Source organism: Leptodactylus fuscus, chromosome 10 (genome assembly GCF_031893055.1).
Source record: "Leptodactylus fuscus isolate aLepFus1 chromosome 10, aLepFus1.hap2, whole genome shotgun sequence".
Lineage (NCBI taxonomy): Eukaryota > Metazoa > Chordata > Amphibia > Anura > Leptodactylidae > Leptodactylus > Leptodactylus fuscus.
In genome coordinates this window covers 40,666,678-40,686,060 of record NC_134274.1, presented here as the reverse complement: position 1 = coordinate 40,686,060, position 19,383 = coordinate 40,666,678, and the positions used below count along the sequence as shown (strand labels likewise).

Here is a 19,383-nt window from a genome sequence, read left to right as displayed (position 1 = left end):
TAACACTAAATATATTTCATAAAATATTGTCAAATAGACAATAAGTTGTTGAGTATTACAGAGTATTTTTCTATAGCATGATTATTGTATTCTGGACAAGATCTATGCTTGTAAGTGGCATTGATTTATGGGGTCAATTAAACCATTTTATGCCACATCCCTTTCCAGGAATGTCGTGAGGGTGACGCAAAAACATAGCAAATCTTTGCTTTAAAAATCACTTGAAATGTGTAACTTTTTAATGCTTTTTACGCCAAAACACTGACGTATACGGCAAAATCAATTTCCCCGTATTGCATATTTTTTTGCATAGTTTTAACAACTACAAAATTTGTAAATTTCATCTTCACTGAGAAATTGGCAAAATATCATCTAGACAAAGTGACTGAAAAGAGGTATACAGCCCCTATACAGCATTCACCAGGTGGATTTCAAAAATATTCAAATTTATTTGACAGAAAAATTGAAAATTGGACAAAGGCAACCGTTTCCCCTGATTCTACTTTACTATAGCAAACAACCTTACACATTCTTGCTGGCAGAGACAATTTCTCGTACACTAAAATTATCACTTGGACAGAGTAACTAAAAAAGTACCATCATTATCCAGCTGCAATCTTTATAAATTAAGTCAGCCACCAGGATTTTAATTACAGATTAATTTAATTAACAATAAAATTTGCTAGCTTCCTAATTTTTTGCTTGCTCAAGGCTTGTGCATTACTCTTTTGCAAGCCTTCAGATACTTCTAGTGCTGGAAGAAAGATTTGGCGATTTTAGTGTCTAACGATATTCTTCTATTCTATATTTTTATTTTTTATCCAAATTACGCTGGATATGTTAAAAAAAAAAATTAAATTTTGTTGCACTGATTTTGGACACAAATAGATTGAATATGAATTGTAGGATAGGGTGTAAATTTCACGATCGCGATCGGAATTCCAATTCCAATCTTTTATGGCAGGATCAAAATCAGAGGTTATCTCAAGATCGGCTCATGTATATTTTATTAATAGGGTTGAGCGATTGGGAAAGATCGGATCTCGATCGGCAATCGAGCAAATTTGCATGATCGCGATTGGGATTGGCTGAAAATGATTGGAAATCAGATTTTAAAATCAATCCTGAAATCTCAAGATCGACTCAACCCTAATAAATTGTGATTGAGTTAAAGGGCCGCTACAAAGTACAGTATCACATACGTCACTGATACATAATCGATCAAATACGATCTTTTTGAAAAATTTGTGACAACCTCGGTTCAAAATTCTTATCTCTTAAGTTTAAATCCCACATGCTATACATAAAAACGTCTGTAAAGACCTTGTTTTGTTTAATAAATATTTGTGCTTTTCTGTTGGGTATTGATCCGTTGGTCTGGGGTCTTATGTTTGTTTCCTTGCCATTGGGCCATCTGCTTGGGCATTTATGATCAGCCTTTTGAATATACCTGAGGTTCTATGGATCGATAGGAGGAGGGATGGCTTCACCAGTTGCCGGTTTTCGTGGTTACCATCTAGAACTCTTGGCTCAGGGGGGGGGAATATTGTTTGATAGGTTTGCAACTGAATAGGAAGTGGTGTGAGTGTTGCCTTGTGTGTGAGTCTGGTTCCCCCTCCACACTTCTACTCTACCATGTCCTTCAGTTCTGTTTGCCTGGCACTATCTGGTTGTTTGTGAGGTTCTGGGTTAGTTTGTTTTGTCCAGTCTTATGTTAACCCTTTCCTCACCTCTCCACTTTCCCTCTCCTCATTCTCTTGTTGCGTACTGTGTTGTGCTGCGTGTCTGTTGTCCAGCACTTCCCATCCTGTTTGTTTTGTCTGCAGCTGCACCTTGGTTTCTGTAGGGGTGACCACCTTAGTATGCCCAGTCCCTAACTCTCTTGTAGCTCTTGCCTTATCTGTCAGCTAGGCCTTCGTGTTAGAGAGCCAGGAGTTGTCGGGGCCAAGGCTAGCTTAGGAACAGCTGACCAACATCCGCAGGCAGGGCCTAGCTAGCCGCCGTAGTGTCAGGGATAGTCTCCTTCCTCTGTTTCCTTTAGCGGTGCAGTCTGCAAGTCCAGGTTCTGGGTCTGGACATAGACACGAACGTAACAACTTCCACGACTAAGGCATCAGGAAAGGATCGATTTTCAGAGGTTTTCGGATGTGATTCATAAACAAACTACTGCTTTTCTGGTGACCTGGGACACTCAAAGAAAATCAAGACAAAAATAATAAAACTCGTGGTTACAGGTGGTATGGTACATTTCAACACCCACCTATTACATCAGTCACATCTTGATGATCATAAGAGGGGGCTATCAAAACGTCTAGCACCCATCAGGGCCGCTATAACTATAGGGCCTCTGTATGCCAATGAGTTGCAGACAGTAATGAAGTAAGGAGTAGTCCACTCCCTGTTTCACCACCCAGCCACAGTCTTTGCTCACGGCGTCCTGTGAGCAGGAAACACAATATAATGACGTCACTTTCATAGCTGTTGATTCATAAGAGTATGAAGAATGTTTTAAAATCCGTCCATCAATTCTAAAGATATGGCCTCTGAAAGATAGTATGTGAATTAGCTGTGATTCTCCAAGTGGGCGTGAAGCTTTTGTATTTCTCTGAAACAATAAAAGGTTACCACCCACTTGGAGAAGAAAATCTTCCATGGGCCATATCCATTGAACGGGTGGACGGATTTTAAAACAACAAACACCAAATTGTTCAGGGACAACAGTCCAGGGGCACCAGCATCCAGTCGTGGCATTGCGCTCTGGATTAAGCCAAAATGAATGGGCCTAGTCGGGAGGGTGTGTTGCACATGACTCTGTGGTGGATACCACTGGAATCTGCCTGAAGAAAGGGCATGTTGCTTCTTTTTTTGCGGAAAAAGGAATCCAGTGGATTCAATGGGAAGCAATTTTTTGAGCAAGATTTTGATGTGGATTTTGCATCAAAATGCGGCCCAAAAAAAACCATCTGAACCCGACCTAATTCCGCCACTGGTATAAAAACTGAGAAACCTTAAGAGGCTCCCGTTTGTCTGAACTGAAATCTACACCAGTCACCAGTGTAGACTTCAACTATGATTCCTGCAAGTTTTCTGTCGTGAGTTATAGTAAATGTGATGGGCTGATTTCAGCCAGATCGTCCCGATATCTTAGAAAACGTTGATATGGCGCATCATATGACCAAATCAGCTGTCCACCTAAGATAGGCCACTGCCATGCCAGTGTTCTGGAATAGTAGATTACCCTGATTGCGTTTTTGTTGCTTTTTTGTTGCAGATTGTATTGAATTTACGAACCAAAGCCAGGAGCGAATTAAAATAGAAACAGAAGTACTATACATCACCTCGCTGCTAAATCCACTTCTGGCTTTGAAAAACAATAACTAACATACGCTTTAGTTTAATATTGAGTTTCAAGTAAAATAAGTAGTCTTCAATATAAATAGGCGTTTTGGTTGTGTTATGATAAAAATAGAAGAGCGGCTTTCGATGCCTTTTCACAGGGACACATTTGCAGTCTCTGTAAGAGCTCGTTCTACCTTTAATTTTCTACTCTTCCCTGGCTATTAGTCCTAATTATTTATGATGTTTCTGCTTTCCAGGCCCATTTCATCTTAGTACTCAATCCACAGCAAGAAGCAGCGGTAATTTTGTATTCATGCCTTAACAGGCCAGTTTCCATAGCAATGGCTGTGATACTACCGGATATATGTTAGGCCTTCACTGTAGGATAAGTCTGAGGATTGACTTTCATTGAAAAAGACATTATTTAAAGTATAGGCCGAGAAGTATCTGTAATGGAAATGAAATAACAGAAATGATAACGCATGAATTAGAAGTTGTTCTAGATTTTATGGTTCAAGATACAACCTAAGTCTATTGTATTACCATTTATTTTTTTTTCATTATTAAAATCAGATCTGTTTTTTATTTTCAGATTTTTTTAACTCTTTCTGTGTAAGATTATAGAGGCTGCCATCTTGCCTTACAGCCAGTGGTTAAATTGGGATGGAACTCGGTTCCGGAATAATTAAAAAATGTCTGTCAGCTTTCCGGTATAATTTCTTAGTTTGTACCGTATAATATATATGCTATAAGAAATTGTCTGATCCAGAATGTGGAACATAATAAACGCTGTCACTCACCTCTCCCGGCGGCCATTTTTCTTGCGGCCTGTGGGCATGCGCAGTCGGCTTTGCCCGAGACCTAGAGTTTGACCCCCAGCGCCGGAAGAAGACACGTGAAGAGGCAGTTCCTGAAGAAGATGGAGAGTTCTCTCGCAGCATTGGGGACGCCCCCAGTGCTGTTTGAGCTCTGGGGACCACCCCAGTGCTGCAAGAGAACTCATTTGAATACCGACGAAAACCATGATTTCTACCGAACGGCGGTGCGGAGAAGACATCTAAAGGTAGGAAAATAATTGCCTTTCTTAAGGCTATTCCTACATGTCACAAAAAATTGTATTAAAATTATAGTATCCCTTTAACTACATTGAGGCACAGCTGTGATCCCTGACTATAGTTAGGCAACAGTTCCTAGTTTTCTGTAGTCTAAGACACATCCCTGTCTTATCATTGGTTCATTCTGTTTCAGGCTGAACTGATGATGAGTAGAGATGAGCGAGCACTAAAATGTTCGAGGTTCAAAATCCCATTCAAACAGCCGCACACTGTTCGACTGTTCGAACGGGTTTCAAACCCTATTATAGTCTATGGGGAAAATGCTCGTTTCAGGGGTATACAACATTCGATCAAATTCTACTTACCAAGTCTATGAGTGAGGGTCGGGCTGGATTCTTCTCCCTGCGCAGCGTTCCCGCGTCCTCTTCCGGCCTTGAATTCACTCTGCTAGGCATCGGGCCTGGGCAGAGCCGACTACAAGCACTACAAGCGGACATGCGCAGTCGGCTCTGCCTAGGCCCGATGCCTGGCAGAGTGATTTCAGAGCCGGAAGAGGATGCGGGGACGCTGCGCAGGGAGAAGACTTCTAAACGTAAGAGAAGAACCAGCGTTAATTGGCAATGTATATCATTCTGCCAATCAACGCTGGTTCTGCATCGAATCTTAACTTCGAACAGCTAGTAGTACTCGATCGAGTACGAGTATTTTGAATACTGTAGTATTCGATCGAATACCTACTCGATCGAGTACTACTCGCTCATCTCTAATGATGAGGTTTGCTTTAAATAATTTGCATTGTGTGTTATAGCATTCTATACAAACCCTTTCATACCATATACTGATACAGTATATGGTAGGGTATATGATGGTAGATCGGATTCTAGCTGTGAAAGGAACAAAACAAGTTCTTTTAGTGATGGCTTATCCTCAATCATCATTTATAGATTACATTTAGATATAATTCACGTATAACGTTCAGTAACTTCGATGACTTATGATGAGCAGATCCTGTGGAACATCATTCCTGACCTCAAATCTGCCAACAAATCTTGAGATTTTTGCCTTCTAATAAATGTTGTTTATATCTGGCATTAAACAGATGTCTGAAGTAGGAAAAAGAATATTGTGTATCTCTTAGAATGTAATAGATCAAAGTCCACTGCATTATAGGCTCTTAGCTGAGCTTTTAGAGGGGCATTTGTCAATAAAGCTTTTAGGGATTCCAAAAAGCTTCAGTGATTGGATATGAGTGGGCTTTAAGACATGGTGTTACTCAGGAGAAGCTATAAGACATGTTGTTACTCAGGAAAATCTATCTGATGTTCAAACATAACTGACTATGGGACAACCACTGTTAAATAAAAGTACTAGGACTTAAGACCATCTCCTATGAAAAGCTAGTAAGTGGTACAAAATGTCCCAAACGTCAAACAAAAATACGAAAAAAATTAAAAGAATATATGCCAAAAACTACATAAGGGTGCATGCACACTGAGTAACGCCGGGCGTGTATGAGAGCCGTACACGCCGGCGTTACAGCAGGGCTGCCGAACACTTCCCATTCACTTCAATGGGAGCGCTCGTAAACGCCGCTGTTACGAGCGCTCCCATTGAAGTGAATGGGAAGTGTTCGGCAGTCTGCCGTAATGCCGGCGTGTACGGCTCTCATACACGCCCAGCGTTACGTAGTGTGCATGCACCCTAATAGAGGTGAACAATGTCCTCACCGGTCAAAAATGACTTTTTATGTCAAAAGTGGAACTTTTGGCAGGCTTAAGTCCAGTACATAGTGTACCAGAAGCAATTTTCATTTGTGTTAATCCATTAGAGACTAGAACGAAGGACCAAATCTATTAATACTGTCTAATAGCGCAAATCTAAACTACACAGTTTTATCACAGTGGCTATAAGTGGGAGGTGTCTTTCAACTGTGGAGTAGTTTTAGGTAAGAAATGTGACAATAGCACAATACTGCATCTTACGCCATGTTCTTTCCCAGTAAATCCCCCTACACACTTTACACTGAGCCCGGCCTCCTTGCCATAAAAGTTATAAAAAGTGTCTAAACTTATTGATAATTGTGGTGCAAGGCATGTAAACCTGCTTTTTGCAACAGAGTGGTGGCATATTATCAGGGCCACACCTCTAATGAGGCAACGGCCTTAGCTGGCACTATTAGGGGGGGTTGCATGGAGGGGTGCTGGTCTGCGTGTTCTCGTTCTTCTTCACCTTGCTGCCCCCACCTCCCAAGTTAGTGTTAAAGAGCTAGGAAGTAGGCGGGGCTTGTTGCTTAGGAGAGTGTGGGTGGGTACAAGGTGGGGAGACGTGATGTTTTCACTTATAGAATCCCAAGGTTTTCAGTACCATTGTTACACCGACAACACTCAAATATATCTCTCTGGATCAGATATTACTGCTCTGTTGTCCAGAGTTCCACAATGTCTAGCATCCATAACCTTCTCCTCCCACTTACACATACATGGAGAAAATGGAGTTCATTATCTTTGCTCAACCTTGTACGGCCCCCCTACCTGACCCAACAATCAAAATTATTGGTACCACACTTACCCTATTCCCACAGGTCTGATGCCTTGGGATAACTTTTGACTCTGACATATCCTTCGAGCCACACATCCATGTCCTCAACATTTCCTGCCACCTATACAGTAAGTAAGTGGCCATTTTCTTGTGGCTGCGGGCTTGCACAGTCGGCTCTGCCCGAGGCCTACAAGTTTCACCACATGCGTTGGAAGAAAAAGCATGAAGAGCCCGTTCCTGAAGAAGATGGAGACGGAGCTGGAGAGTTGTCTTGCAGTATTGGGGACACCCCCAGTGCTGTTTGTGTGCATGGGGACCTCCCCCAGTGCTGTGAGAGAACTAATTTGCATATTGACGAAAACCAGGATTTTTACGGAATGGCGGCGCGGAGAAGACATCTAAAGGTAGGAGAAGAATAGCCTTTCTTAAGGCTATTCCTACGTGTCAACCAGAAAATGAAGTGTTTTAATGGTAGAATCCCTTTAAGAACATTCATCAATCCACTCCTTCCTCACTCTGGAAACTACAGATATACCTTGACAATTCACTATCATATAGCTTTGTTCTAACCAATTAAATGTTGGTCAGTATTAATGGAGGCATAAGGAAGGGAGGGTTAATATGTTGTATCAGCAAACCATTGGATCATCCCACTGAGGGTATTAGAATGGTGGTAACATGGCTATAGTTAATGATAGTAACATCTGCTACAATAGGGTAAGAGTAAGGTATATATATATATATATATTCCGCTGAGCTATCAGTAGAACATCTCTCATACTTTCAAATGGGAACAGACCTGAAGTAACACTGGAAGGCCACGATACAGTGTACAGAGCCATCTGCTTCTGGTCCCGTACACTGTACAGCACCAAGCCCAGTAGCAGTCTTTGATGGGTGCAGGGATTGGGTGTTGGCCCCTACACTGATCAGATTTTGATGGTATATCCTTTGGATGGGATAAAAATATATATTTTTAAGAATCTGGAAAGCTATTTCAGGCCGGGTCTAACGTGGCTTTTCTGCCGCTATCTTTTCCGCATTGCTTTTTGGCTGTGGCTTGCTACAGCCTTAAGCATATTGTTATTGTGTGCTTTTGATATGTATAATTGGCTTTCCCTAGTACAAAAATGAGTAGGAAAATGGAAGCTGCTCTATAAGGTTTACTTCATTAATTTTTACTCATGTAGGTTTTGCAACTCCTATTCTGTTCCTGTCACTGAGAGAACCAGAGGATCAGATAAATAATTGTGTGTATGTTAGAACAATTCCTTGGAGCTTACAGTATAACAGTTGCATAATATAAAGGCAAGATACTACGAAATTGTATTGTCCTTAATATAGAAATAAAATGTGGTCTAGTGAAAGTATACTTCTTGGGAACTGTGTAATATGTATTCAGTATGTCCAATATAGCCTCTACTTAGTGTCTTAGATTAGAGAAGCTCTTCTACCTTTTCTTCATAAAAAGATGGAAATAAACCCTAGAATAAGCATTAGGCTTTCCCCTGACTTACCCATGGCTTTCTGGTTAGGCTTTCCCACCAACTCCATAACAGTAGGGTATATGAGTCCCTATTTACATTCTAGACACAGCCCATTACAAAGCAATGGAGGCATAAGGAATGGATGGTTAACATTAGAGATGAGCGAACAGTAAAATGTTCGAGGTTCGATATTCGTTTCGAGTAGCCCCTCAATATTCGACTACTCGAATCAAATATCTAACTCTATTATAGTCTATAGGGGGAAAATGCTTGTTTCAGGGGTAGGCAACGTTCGATCAAATTATACTTACCAAGTCCACGAGTGAGGGTCGGTCTGGATCCTCCGAGCAGTCTTTTCCATGCAGCGTCCCCGCGGCATCTTCCGGCTCTTCATTCACTCTGCCAGGCATCGGGAATGGGCAGAGCCGACTCCGCGTGCCCACATTACAAGCGGACGTGCGCAGTCGGCTCTGTTCAGGCCCGATGCCTGGCAGAGTGAATTAAGAGCCGGAAGACGCCGCGGGGAAGCTGCACGGAGAAGACTTCTAAAGGTAGGAGAAGAACCAGCGTTGATTGGCCGACTGTATAGCATTCGGCCAATCAATGCTGGTTCTACATTGAACTTTTACATTCGAATAGTGAGTGGTACTCGATCGAGTACGAGTATTTCGAATACCTTAGTATTCGATCGAATACCTACTCGATCGAATACTACTCGCTCATCTCTAGTTAACATGCTGTATCAGCAAACCATTGGATCATTCCCCTGATGGTACTTAGAATGTTGGTAACATGGCTATAGTTAATGATAGCACAGCACTAGGCCTAGTAGCAGTCTTTGATGGGTGTAGGAATTGGGTACAAAGCAATTTCTTAAAACACTGGAATATGGGCAGCCTTGTGATAAACAGCAACAAGACTTTCACTTGTTTTATAGATATTATATATATTTTGTTTTGGAAATGAAAATACTTTGTCAGATTAAGTTACGTTTTCACGCTCCCCTATTTCCTGCGATTTTACCCAGGTGGTCGGGGTTATTTGTAGGAGAGCCCCAACACTTTGATGGTGTCTAGGTTACCTTCCCTATCTGAACCATTTATAAAAAGGCAAGGAACATGCTACCAGTGATATTTTATAGTATAATTCCACTTATCTTTATATTATGTCCAGCTTCCATTGCCCAGCTCTACTGATTGCAATATATTACTTTAATATCATGTGGCTTTAAATCTAAATAACCAGATCTATGTTAATCCCTGGCATCACATCTATTAAAGAGAATATCTTTTGATTCTCATTGTGCCCCAGAACAATTTGGTATTTTTTTATTTTTAATATTTGTCCATTCATCCTAAAAAAAAATAGCCCCGGACAATTCTATATAAATTTGCTTTGATTCGCCAAAAACAGGAAACAAAATGTTCCCGTTCACTTGGTGAATAAGAGCTCGTTTACAAATAATCTTCAAGAGGTCTTATCTATTTAATGGATGGATATATTTTAGGGGCAGGGCATGAATCAAATAATGCATAGCGTTTAATATTTTGTATTTGGTTACCTTAAGTTAAGAGTAGGGTGTTGTAATTAGGGTTGAGTGATCAGGAAAGATCGGATCCTGATCGGCGATCGGGCAAATTTCACGATCATGATCGGCTGGAAAATGATCGTATTTTAGAAATGATCCTGAAATCTCAAGATTGGATCAACCCTCTAGTTGTAATGTAACGTAATATCGAGATTTATAAAATACACTGCCTGGCCAAAAAAAAAGTCGCGAGTGTTAATATTTAATTGGGCCACCATGAGTACAAATAACAGCACGCATCCGTCGCGGCATGGAGTCTATAATGTTCAGTAGTGTAGACTCAGGGATTTTGATCCAATTCTCGAGTATCAGGGAGCCCAGGTTACGCAGATTCTTTGGGGGTGGTGAGTGACAGTGCAGGTTCCTTTCCAGCACATTCCAGTGTTTCGTGTGCTTCTCGTTGCACCCGGACACGACCATCACTCTGAAACAATGTGAAACGTGATTCATCTGACCACATGACCTTTCTCCACTGCTCTAGGGTCCAATCCTTGTGGTCTCTTGCAAATGACAGGCATCGACGTCTGTTGGTCTCTGCCACCAATGGCTTTTGTGTGGCGACACAACTGTTGAGACCCATTCCTTTGAGTTCTCGTCACATTGTTCGCTCCGAAATGTGTCGCTCCGTCGAGTTGAACATCTGTATGAGCTCAAAGGTGGTTTTCTGGCGTTTTAGGGACCTATGACCTCGAGTTTCGAGTATAGTCTTATGCCCACACTTTCCACAGTTGGAGGGGGGTTCTCCACCATCTTGCCATGCTCGTATGATACGCTGAGCATTTCTCTGTCCGATACCAGTTACTTCGGCTATCTCCTTGGACGATTTGTTGGCCTGATGCAATCCATTGACTTGGCCCTTCTTGAAGGCACTAACATCTCTTCCTCTGGTAGCTCTTCCCTTGGTAGACTTTGCTTCACACCTTTAATTATGATCTGCACTTGACAGGCTACAGCACAATTATATATATAAGAATAGGCAAATTCCTGACATGAACAGTTCATAATTATATCAGGGGTGGAACGGTACCTTGTTGCACAAGGCGACTTTTTTTTTGGCCAGGCAGTGTAGAACATTAACTTATTAAATATATATTTACTGTTGCTAGCTTTCTATTAACATGCATACCTACTGCCAATGAAGGATTGATGTGTTTGTTTTTCATTATGAGAAGGAATCATCTATGAGAACTTGCCATCATGCAGCCCACAAAAATCTGTTGTAAAGCTAAATCCCTTTTTTTTTTTAAAGGTTCAACCATCAGGATAATGTAAGCAATAATGATGACTGCCTTGGCAAATCTCAAGAAAACTTGTTGTTTTTCCTTCTTTGTCAATCAGAATAAGTGTCAATTATGATACGCCACAGTCGGATTTCTTTGAATGTTTCTTGCTTTCTAGATACATTTCTTTACTTTGCAGTAAGCTCCGGAATAAAATAAATCTCCGATAGCTGTTAGATTAATACAGGAAAAAAAGCAAAAACATTTATGTAGTGTCCTCTGTCCCTGGAGAAGGAATTACTTAAAAGACACCCGTAAGATCCCTGTTTGTAGATAACACGTAATTAGATTGGCTAACTGTCTGATTGTATTCATTAAAAAGAAGAAATGTTATTAGTTTTTGGCTTAATCTTTGGAAATTCTATTTGCTCTGAAGTAGTGTTCTTTTTATGAGTGGTCTCATCGGAAGCTTTATAGCAACTGATAAGTCATAAATTACAGATGCAGTCGTGAGAAATGTGTTCCATCCAATTAAGGTGTAGTAAAGATGGAGCTGGAGATAAAAGGGAGCTAGCTAGGGTAAAGATGATTTAGGTTTTGGATTATAGGATGCTGCTTATATCAAAATATATAGAACAAAACCTACTTTGGATTAAAAAAAAAAGGGTAAATTAAAGTGTAGTAGACTGTAATGCCATAAGTTATCTCGTAAAGACAAAAGCAAGAACAGCACCAAGCTCTATAGGGTGAAGTACTGTTGGATAAAACAACAAAGTGGTGACTCTCTCCTGAGGAATTCATAACTACTAGAGATGAGCGAGTAGTATTTGATCGAGTAGGTATTTGATCGAATACTATGATATTCAAGATACTCATACTCGATCGAGTACCACTCGCTGTTCAAATGTAAAAGTTCGATGCAGAACCAGCATTGATTGGCCGAATGCTATACAGTCGGCCAATCAATGCTGGTTCTTCTCCTACCTTTAGAAGTCTTCTCCGTGCAGCGTCCCCGCGTCCCCGCGGCGTCTTCCAGCTCTGAATTCACTCTGCCAGGCATCGGGCCTGGGCAGAGCCGACTGCGCATGCCCGCTTGTAGTGCGGACATGCGCAGTCGGCTCTGCCCAGGCCCGATGCCTGACAGAGTGAATTCAGAGCTGGAAGACGCCGCGGGGACGCTGCACGGAGAAGACTTCTAAAAGTAGGAAAAGAACCTAACCGTTTTGGTAAAACTAGCTGACTTTGTAAAGTGTATGGGGAAAAGAAACCAACTCTTCTCCTTATGATTTAACGCTGTTAGGTCCTATTCACAATTATGGCAGTGGAATGACCATTTCTGAATGACCATCACACTTCTGTTTTTATGATGTGTCTTTTCACAGGTCTACATTTTTGATGATCAATTCTAGTAGACCATTAAAACATAGAACATTCTCTATATTTGTCAATTTTCATAGATCCCTCAATATGGGGAACCATGAAATCAATTTTTTCACATTTTTATGTGAATTTCGCCTTAATTCTCCTGTGCATAACTGTAGTGGTTTTTAGTGTCTGCAGATACTGATTAGGGCAGGTTCACACCTGCACCCGGTCTCCGCTTTGTGGGTTTCTGTCTTCGGCCCACAAGAGACGGAAACCCGGCATTCAGTGTCCGCCCGTGAGTGTCTTCTGGTCTCTGCGGCAAAATCGTTTTTTTTTGTTTTTTTTTTAACCGGACACAAAGTCCTACATGTCCGTCTTTGTGTCCGGTTAAAGAAAATGGTTTTGCCATAGAGGGCAGAAGACGCTCATGGGCAGACACTTTAGAAACCGTTTTAAAACTGTCTACCAGTTTCCGTCTCCTGTCCAGTTTCTCAGACAGAAGACGGAAACCTGTCTGGGTGCAGATGTGAACCCGCCCTTGGACAAATTTGTATATGCCAGGGGCTCACGGCCGCAATAAAAACAGTTGTATGTAACGGACCCATAGAAAATAATGGGTCCATCACTGTTCTGTTATCTGCATTTATGACCTGATAAAAAATAGGGTCATGTGCGTGAGATGATCTCAGAGAAGTCCAGCAGTGGCTTATACCCGCTTCCTACTGAGACACATGTAAGCTTGAACTGCGGAGAGTCAGGACAAACAATTGTCGGATGGACGAGCGTTTGTTCGATATCTAATTTGCATGGCCAGCCTTATTCTCTATCCCTATCAGAAAGGAGAAGGGTAAGTAAATATCTTTATTAGGGTTGAGCCGATCTTGAGATTTCAGGATCGATTTTAAAATCCGATTTCCGATCATTTTCAATCCGATCCCGATTGCGATCATGAAATTTACTCGATCGCCGATTGGAATACGATCTTTTCCGATCCCAATCGCTCAACCCTTATCTTTATAGTCTGTGGAACATTTTTCTATTATCATGAGTTCCAAAATAGGAAATTTTATTTTCCATGTAAAAATCTATAAGACAGGTGGAACATAGAAGTAGCAGCAGAGACACGGCAAAGCAAAGACAGTAAAGAGCGTCCCTTAAGTAAGCAGGAAACGTCTGTAATTAGTATATGTAAAACAAATACATTTCATGTATAGGGATGTTAAGGAGCGCTCACAATAGGATGTAACCACAGCTTAAAAACAAGAGTATGCAATTTTAAATTTTAATTTAATTTGGGATATTTCAATCATCATAAGCAGTTTCAGCCCCCTAGGGGAAGCAATTTTCCTTTCACACTGGAAGTAAAGAGTGCAAAGGGAAATTGCTCACCCCAGGGAACTGGGAAACACAAATTGAATTTCAGACATAGTATAGAAATGCATTGCAAGCATTCTACCAGTCTGTTCATTTCCTGGAAACAAATAATGTATATTATACATTATAGGGGCTTCCATATGGCTGATTGAGGTTGCACATTTTTGTAGCACCATTTAGAAGGATAAAGGAGTTACTTATTGTTGGTTTTCCTGCATATTACATTGCATCTATGGAAAAAAATAAGTCTTATGAGACTCAAACTATCAACATGTAGAAAGCATCTGTCAAGTAGGCATGACTCAAAAATAAAGAAGAAATTAAGAGCTTTGATACTATTTCATGGCAGAGACAATACAAAATTAAAGGGGCTATCTCCTCCAGCCATCTAGGTCTAAAATATTTCTTTGATTTTAATGTTTCATGCTCTAGGAACATGAGAAAGTAGCAGCTCACAAGATTAAAGCAGATGAACTTCTCCTTTTTTAATCTTGAGATTGATATTGTATTTTCATGCTCCAGTAGTTTTCATCGCCTACCCTTGGCAAGGTATTGTGTCCTGATCTATCAGTCCAGGCTCCTCCAGCTGCTGATATGCTGGTCCTGTAATCCCATTGAGGCGACCCCTGGGCAGTGGTGGAGTTCTTCGAAAGGCATTTCTCTGCAGCATCCTACTCCTTTGGCTGGGGCTGCAGCACGTAGAAAGGCTCCTGGAAGAAATCAGATACATAGCATTATTGTATTGTAACTAATGCAGAGAGAGACATTGTACAGACTATACAAGCTAATGTACACAATCATAGTATGATTGTACAAGAGCGTACGTGAAGTTTTAGGGAACCACATGATACTTAGGACTTACCATACAGGGTAGTATATATCGTTTCTGCTGGGCTACATTTAGCATATTTCATCAAATATTGGATTATATAACTAGACCTAGTAGCATCCCATCCCATAATACAAGGTAGAACGGTCAGGACTTTGTATACAAGGCTCTAACCCAGGGGTGCCCAATACGTCGATCGCGATCTACCGGTCGATCGCAATGGACGTACGGGTCGATCGCGGGATGCAGCCAGGGATACCCGGTGTCTGCTTGTTCACAGTGCAGGCTGAGAGTCGACTCTCAGCCTGCGCTGTGAACAAGCACTCCGGACACTTGCAGGCCGCTTGTAGGGATGGAGGGGTCCGGGGTGCTGCTTGTTCACAGCGCAGGCTGAGAGTCATCTATGGAAACTGGCAGGTGGGGCTGCCGCAGCCCCAGCCTGCCAGTGTCCAGAGATAACTCTCAGCCTGCGCTGTGAACAAGCAGCCAGTGGGGATCCCTGGGCGGCCACAGAACGCCACTGTCTCCTGTTCTCATGCTCCACCCGGCCACGCCCACATGCCCGGCCCTGCCCAAAGACACGCCCCATCCCGTACACAGGCCCGCCCCGGCCCCGCCCACAAGAAGTGGGTAGTCGATCTTTCGACTAGGTCATGTTATAGTAGTAAGTAAGCTCACATGCTGACAAAGTGTGAGCACCCCTACTCTAACCCTTTCTGTTTCTCTCGTCTGAAAATGTTAAGATATATCAGTACAAGATGGCAAACTTTCATGACAATGTTTTTCACCTTATGTGCAGATATCCAGAGGTTGTGTTGTGACTTGCAGTCATCCAAGGTTTTTGGTTACTTATTACAATATTGAATTGAACCGGCTTTACGAGAAATTGGATTAACTTTTTTGTGTTTGGATGTTTCATAGGTGTTCTTTTGGAACAGTAAATGCACTGAAAGTGAAGTTCTGCACTTGAATTTCACTTTAAGGCCAGGGCCCAACATGGCGTAAACACCGTGATTTGCTGATGGTGGAAATGCTGTAGAAAAAATCATGGCATTTTACAGTCATAGTGGATGTGATTTTAACGAATCCTATGCCCACTTTGCGGTAAAAACTACGCTACAGACACGCGGTGGTTTCCAAAATTGGCATGGTTTTGGAAATCGCAGCATGTCAATTATACCTACAGAAATAAGGGGCCACATGGTGGCTCAGTGGTTAGCACTGCAGCCCTGCAGTGCTTGAGTCCTGGTGTTCAAATCCCAGAAGGGCAGAAAACCATCTGCAAGGAGTTTGTATGTTCTCCCCGTGTTTGCATGGATTTATATTCCAAAGACATACTGATAGGGAAAAATAAGCATTGTGAGCTCTATGTAGGGCTCACAATCTACATAAAAAAAAAAAAAATAAATTATACCTACAGAAATGCCATCAGTTTTCCCATAAGTATAATTGAAACAGGAACTCCACAGAGGAAACCTTTGTGAACTTTCTATCTAAAGCACTGTGGGAAAATAATAATACTTTACCTTTCTTCTTTTCCAAGCTTAGTAAATTTTGAAAAAAAAAAAAAAAATCAGAAAAAAAATTAAAGAATGTCTAGATCAGGGGTGCTCACACTTTGTCAGCATGTGAGCTACTTCTTTAAATGACCAAGCCCTAAGGTCGACTGCTCACTTCTTGTGGTCGGGACCGGGGCATGTCTGTGGGAAGGGCCGGGCATGTCTGTGGGCAGGGCGTGTCTGTGGGCGTGACCGGGCGGATTGTGAGAGGTGGCCGCCCAGGCATCCCAGCTGTCTGCTTCTTCACAGCGCAGGCTGAGAGTCATCTCTGGACACTGGCAGACTGGGGCTGCGGCAGGTTCCCTTCCCACAGTATAATGTCCAGTAGTAGCCCTTCCACACAGAGTGGCCCTCATGCTAATAAAAACTAGTTCTCACTACATATTTTCCAAAATTTCTGGGTTCTGCCGAACCTGAAATTTTTTAGGTTTGCAACCCACAAACTACTATTATACTCTAGAGCAGGGATATTCCAGACTCCAGCCTCTTGGCTCTTTCATTAGGACTGCCCGCTGTCTCTAAGCCCTGATCCCTTGGACTAGTGGCAGCAGGAATCGATAATCATCCCTGCTGACTTCACACATGACGGCTCTCGAGTAGGCAACCTGGACGATTGCCAATTCCAGCTTTCGTTAGTGTAATGGATTGAGGACAGTGGAGAGAGATGAAAGCTTCATAATATTAATTATATGTGGGGGTAGTTGATTATAAGGGCATATTATAATGGGACAAATGGGCAATTGTTTTTTAATGGGACCCACAAATATAATGGGAACACATTATAATTTCCCCCTGAGAACACGTCCCAATTTTTTCTCACAGATCCAATACAGCATGTGCTAACTGATTTCCGTGGCTGTAGCATTATAGAATCCTACAACACAGATCCAGAATACGCCTGTGCGCATGAGCACTAAGATCAGATCTACATGTCTATTGTTATAAATATAAATACCCTATATGGATCAATACAGAGAAAAAAACAACAGTCTTATATTGAAGCAATCAAGGGAAACATCTGAAAGGTTCCACTAATAATTCTCCCATAACAATTATTCCATCTAATGGAGACAGAGTTAGGTTGAGGATATTTGCTGTGTGATGAAAAGAGAGGTTACGAGATGAAAGTCTTGAGCTTGACATGTCTTATTGCAAACATGTTTTTCTCTCTACAATGACTACAATTTGTTTCTCTGTAAACTTTGTTGTATGACATCAAAGAACATACACTACGCTATATAGGAGAACATAACTCGAGTTAATGTATTTTTTTTTTCTAGATTTCCTACATTTCGGAAGGTGGTAATCCATGTAGCAATAAAATGTTAGGGAACATACTGTGAGGAACAAGCTGTGCTCAGAATACTTGACATTTATTTAAAACATATACTCTCAGATATTCTGAAAATCATGAAATGATGATGCCTTTCAGGTCATCATTCTTTCTTTGTAGATTTATTTTCTTTGTATTATTTTCTAGTATTTGGTGAATACATATATATCTCATATATATATCAAAATGAGTTTCTGACTGTCTGTCTTCACCAAATTTGGCACAAAGATACATGAGGTATCTGGGAAGGTTTTAGCCTGTGCCTCAAGTCTCTCGGACGTACCGTTCCAGAGATACAGTATTCCTAAAACAGTGACCGGCATTAGTCAATACAAACCTGCAAGTCTTTCACGCCTATTCCATCTGCAATACACACGGTTACTCCACATGTACAATCCAACACTAATATCCAAACTGAGACACACGCATCACGCGCCTCAGCACACAGTATCACACGCCAGAGGATTAGATATGTGGATATGATCACAGTACTACACGCCGGAGGATTAGATACGCACCTCAGCACACAGTACCACATGCCAGAGGTATAGATATGCGCATTGGCACACAATACCAGATGCCGGAGGATTAAATACGTGGCTCTGCACACAGTACCACACGCCAGAGGATTAGATATGCACTGCAGCACACAGTACCACACTCTGGGGACCCACCGAACGGACTACCAAATGCATTGGCAAGTGGTGTGCAGTGAAAGCACACAGACCCCACAGACTATAATGAGGTCCATGTGCTTTCCACATGATCTCCGCATGGAACATGCAGACAGAAAAGTAGTTCCCAATCTACTTTCCCGTCCGTGTGACTTGTGCGGACACCACACAGAAAGCACACTGACCCTATTATAGTCTATGGGGTCCATATAGCCCATATAGCCCATTGGTCCACTCGCCAATGTGTTCGGTAGTGCGTTCGGAGGGTCCTCATGTGGATTCACCCGAACCTACTACTGATGCAGATGTGCACGAGGCCTAAACCTAATACTTGTGTGTAAAGAGACTGGAGCTATGTTTAAATTGTGACAGCAAGTGAAACACAAAAAATCTTTATAACACAACTTCTTGCCCTTGTCTAAAATTAACATATCTCCAGATAACCAATGAGTTGAGGTGAGCTCTATATTTATTGCACTTCACATCATGAACTAAGGATTTACAGGTATGATGAATCTCAATCTCAGAGAAGCTATAAATAGCAAAGCTAGGCTAGATCAAAAGCTACTTCTGAGATATAGTGACCTGCTTGGCAATGTCACTAAGACTGCTGACTCAGATGTAACAAATCCAATCTTCAACCTTACAAAAAAAGAAAAAAAAAAAGTGTGTAGACTTAAAAGCATGTTTCTATAGCAGAGAGTGAACTATGTCTTCCCCAGAACAATGCACGAAAAATGAGCACATATCATAGTGGAAGCAGAAAATTATCCTAAAATATATCACTATTATTTGCAACACAAACTTTACTGTTCAGACTGTGTAAAAGTAACTTATATCAGAGTATAAATACATTTTGTCTAATTTGTGGCTTCATTGATGTCCATTAAATGAACTAATTGATATTGCTGCAGAGAACGCCTATTACCCATTGACTGAGCCTCATATTATTACCACAATCAATTGCCTGTAAGTGGAACGAATACCAAGATATATGCCAGTGCATTTTTTATACCCAGATG

At 41.5% G+C, this 19,383-nt stretch overlaps 1 protein-coding gene across 1 annotated transcript in view; it reads right to left on the bottom strand.

The window, feature by feature from the left end:
• Positions 1-19,383, bottom strand: part of NRG3 (neuregulin 3) — a 603,489-nt gene that overhangs the window by 10,755 nt on the left and 573,351 nt on the right. Inside the window, exon 8 of the mRNA XM_075257841.1 lies at positions 14,506-14,676. Coding sequence (XP_075113942.1) covers positions 14,506-14,676 — 171 coding nt within the window. The remainder of the gene's footprint in view (positions 1-14,505; positions 14,677-19,383) is intronic.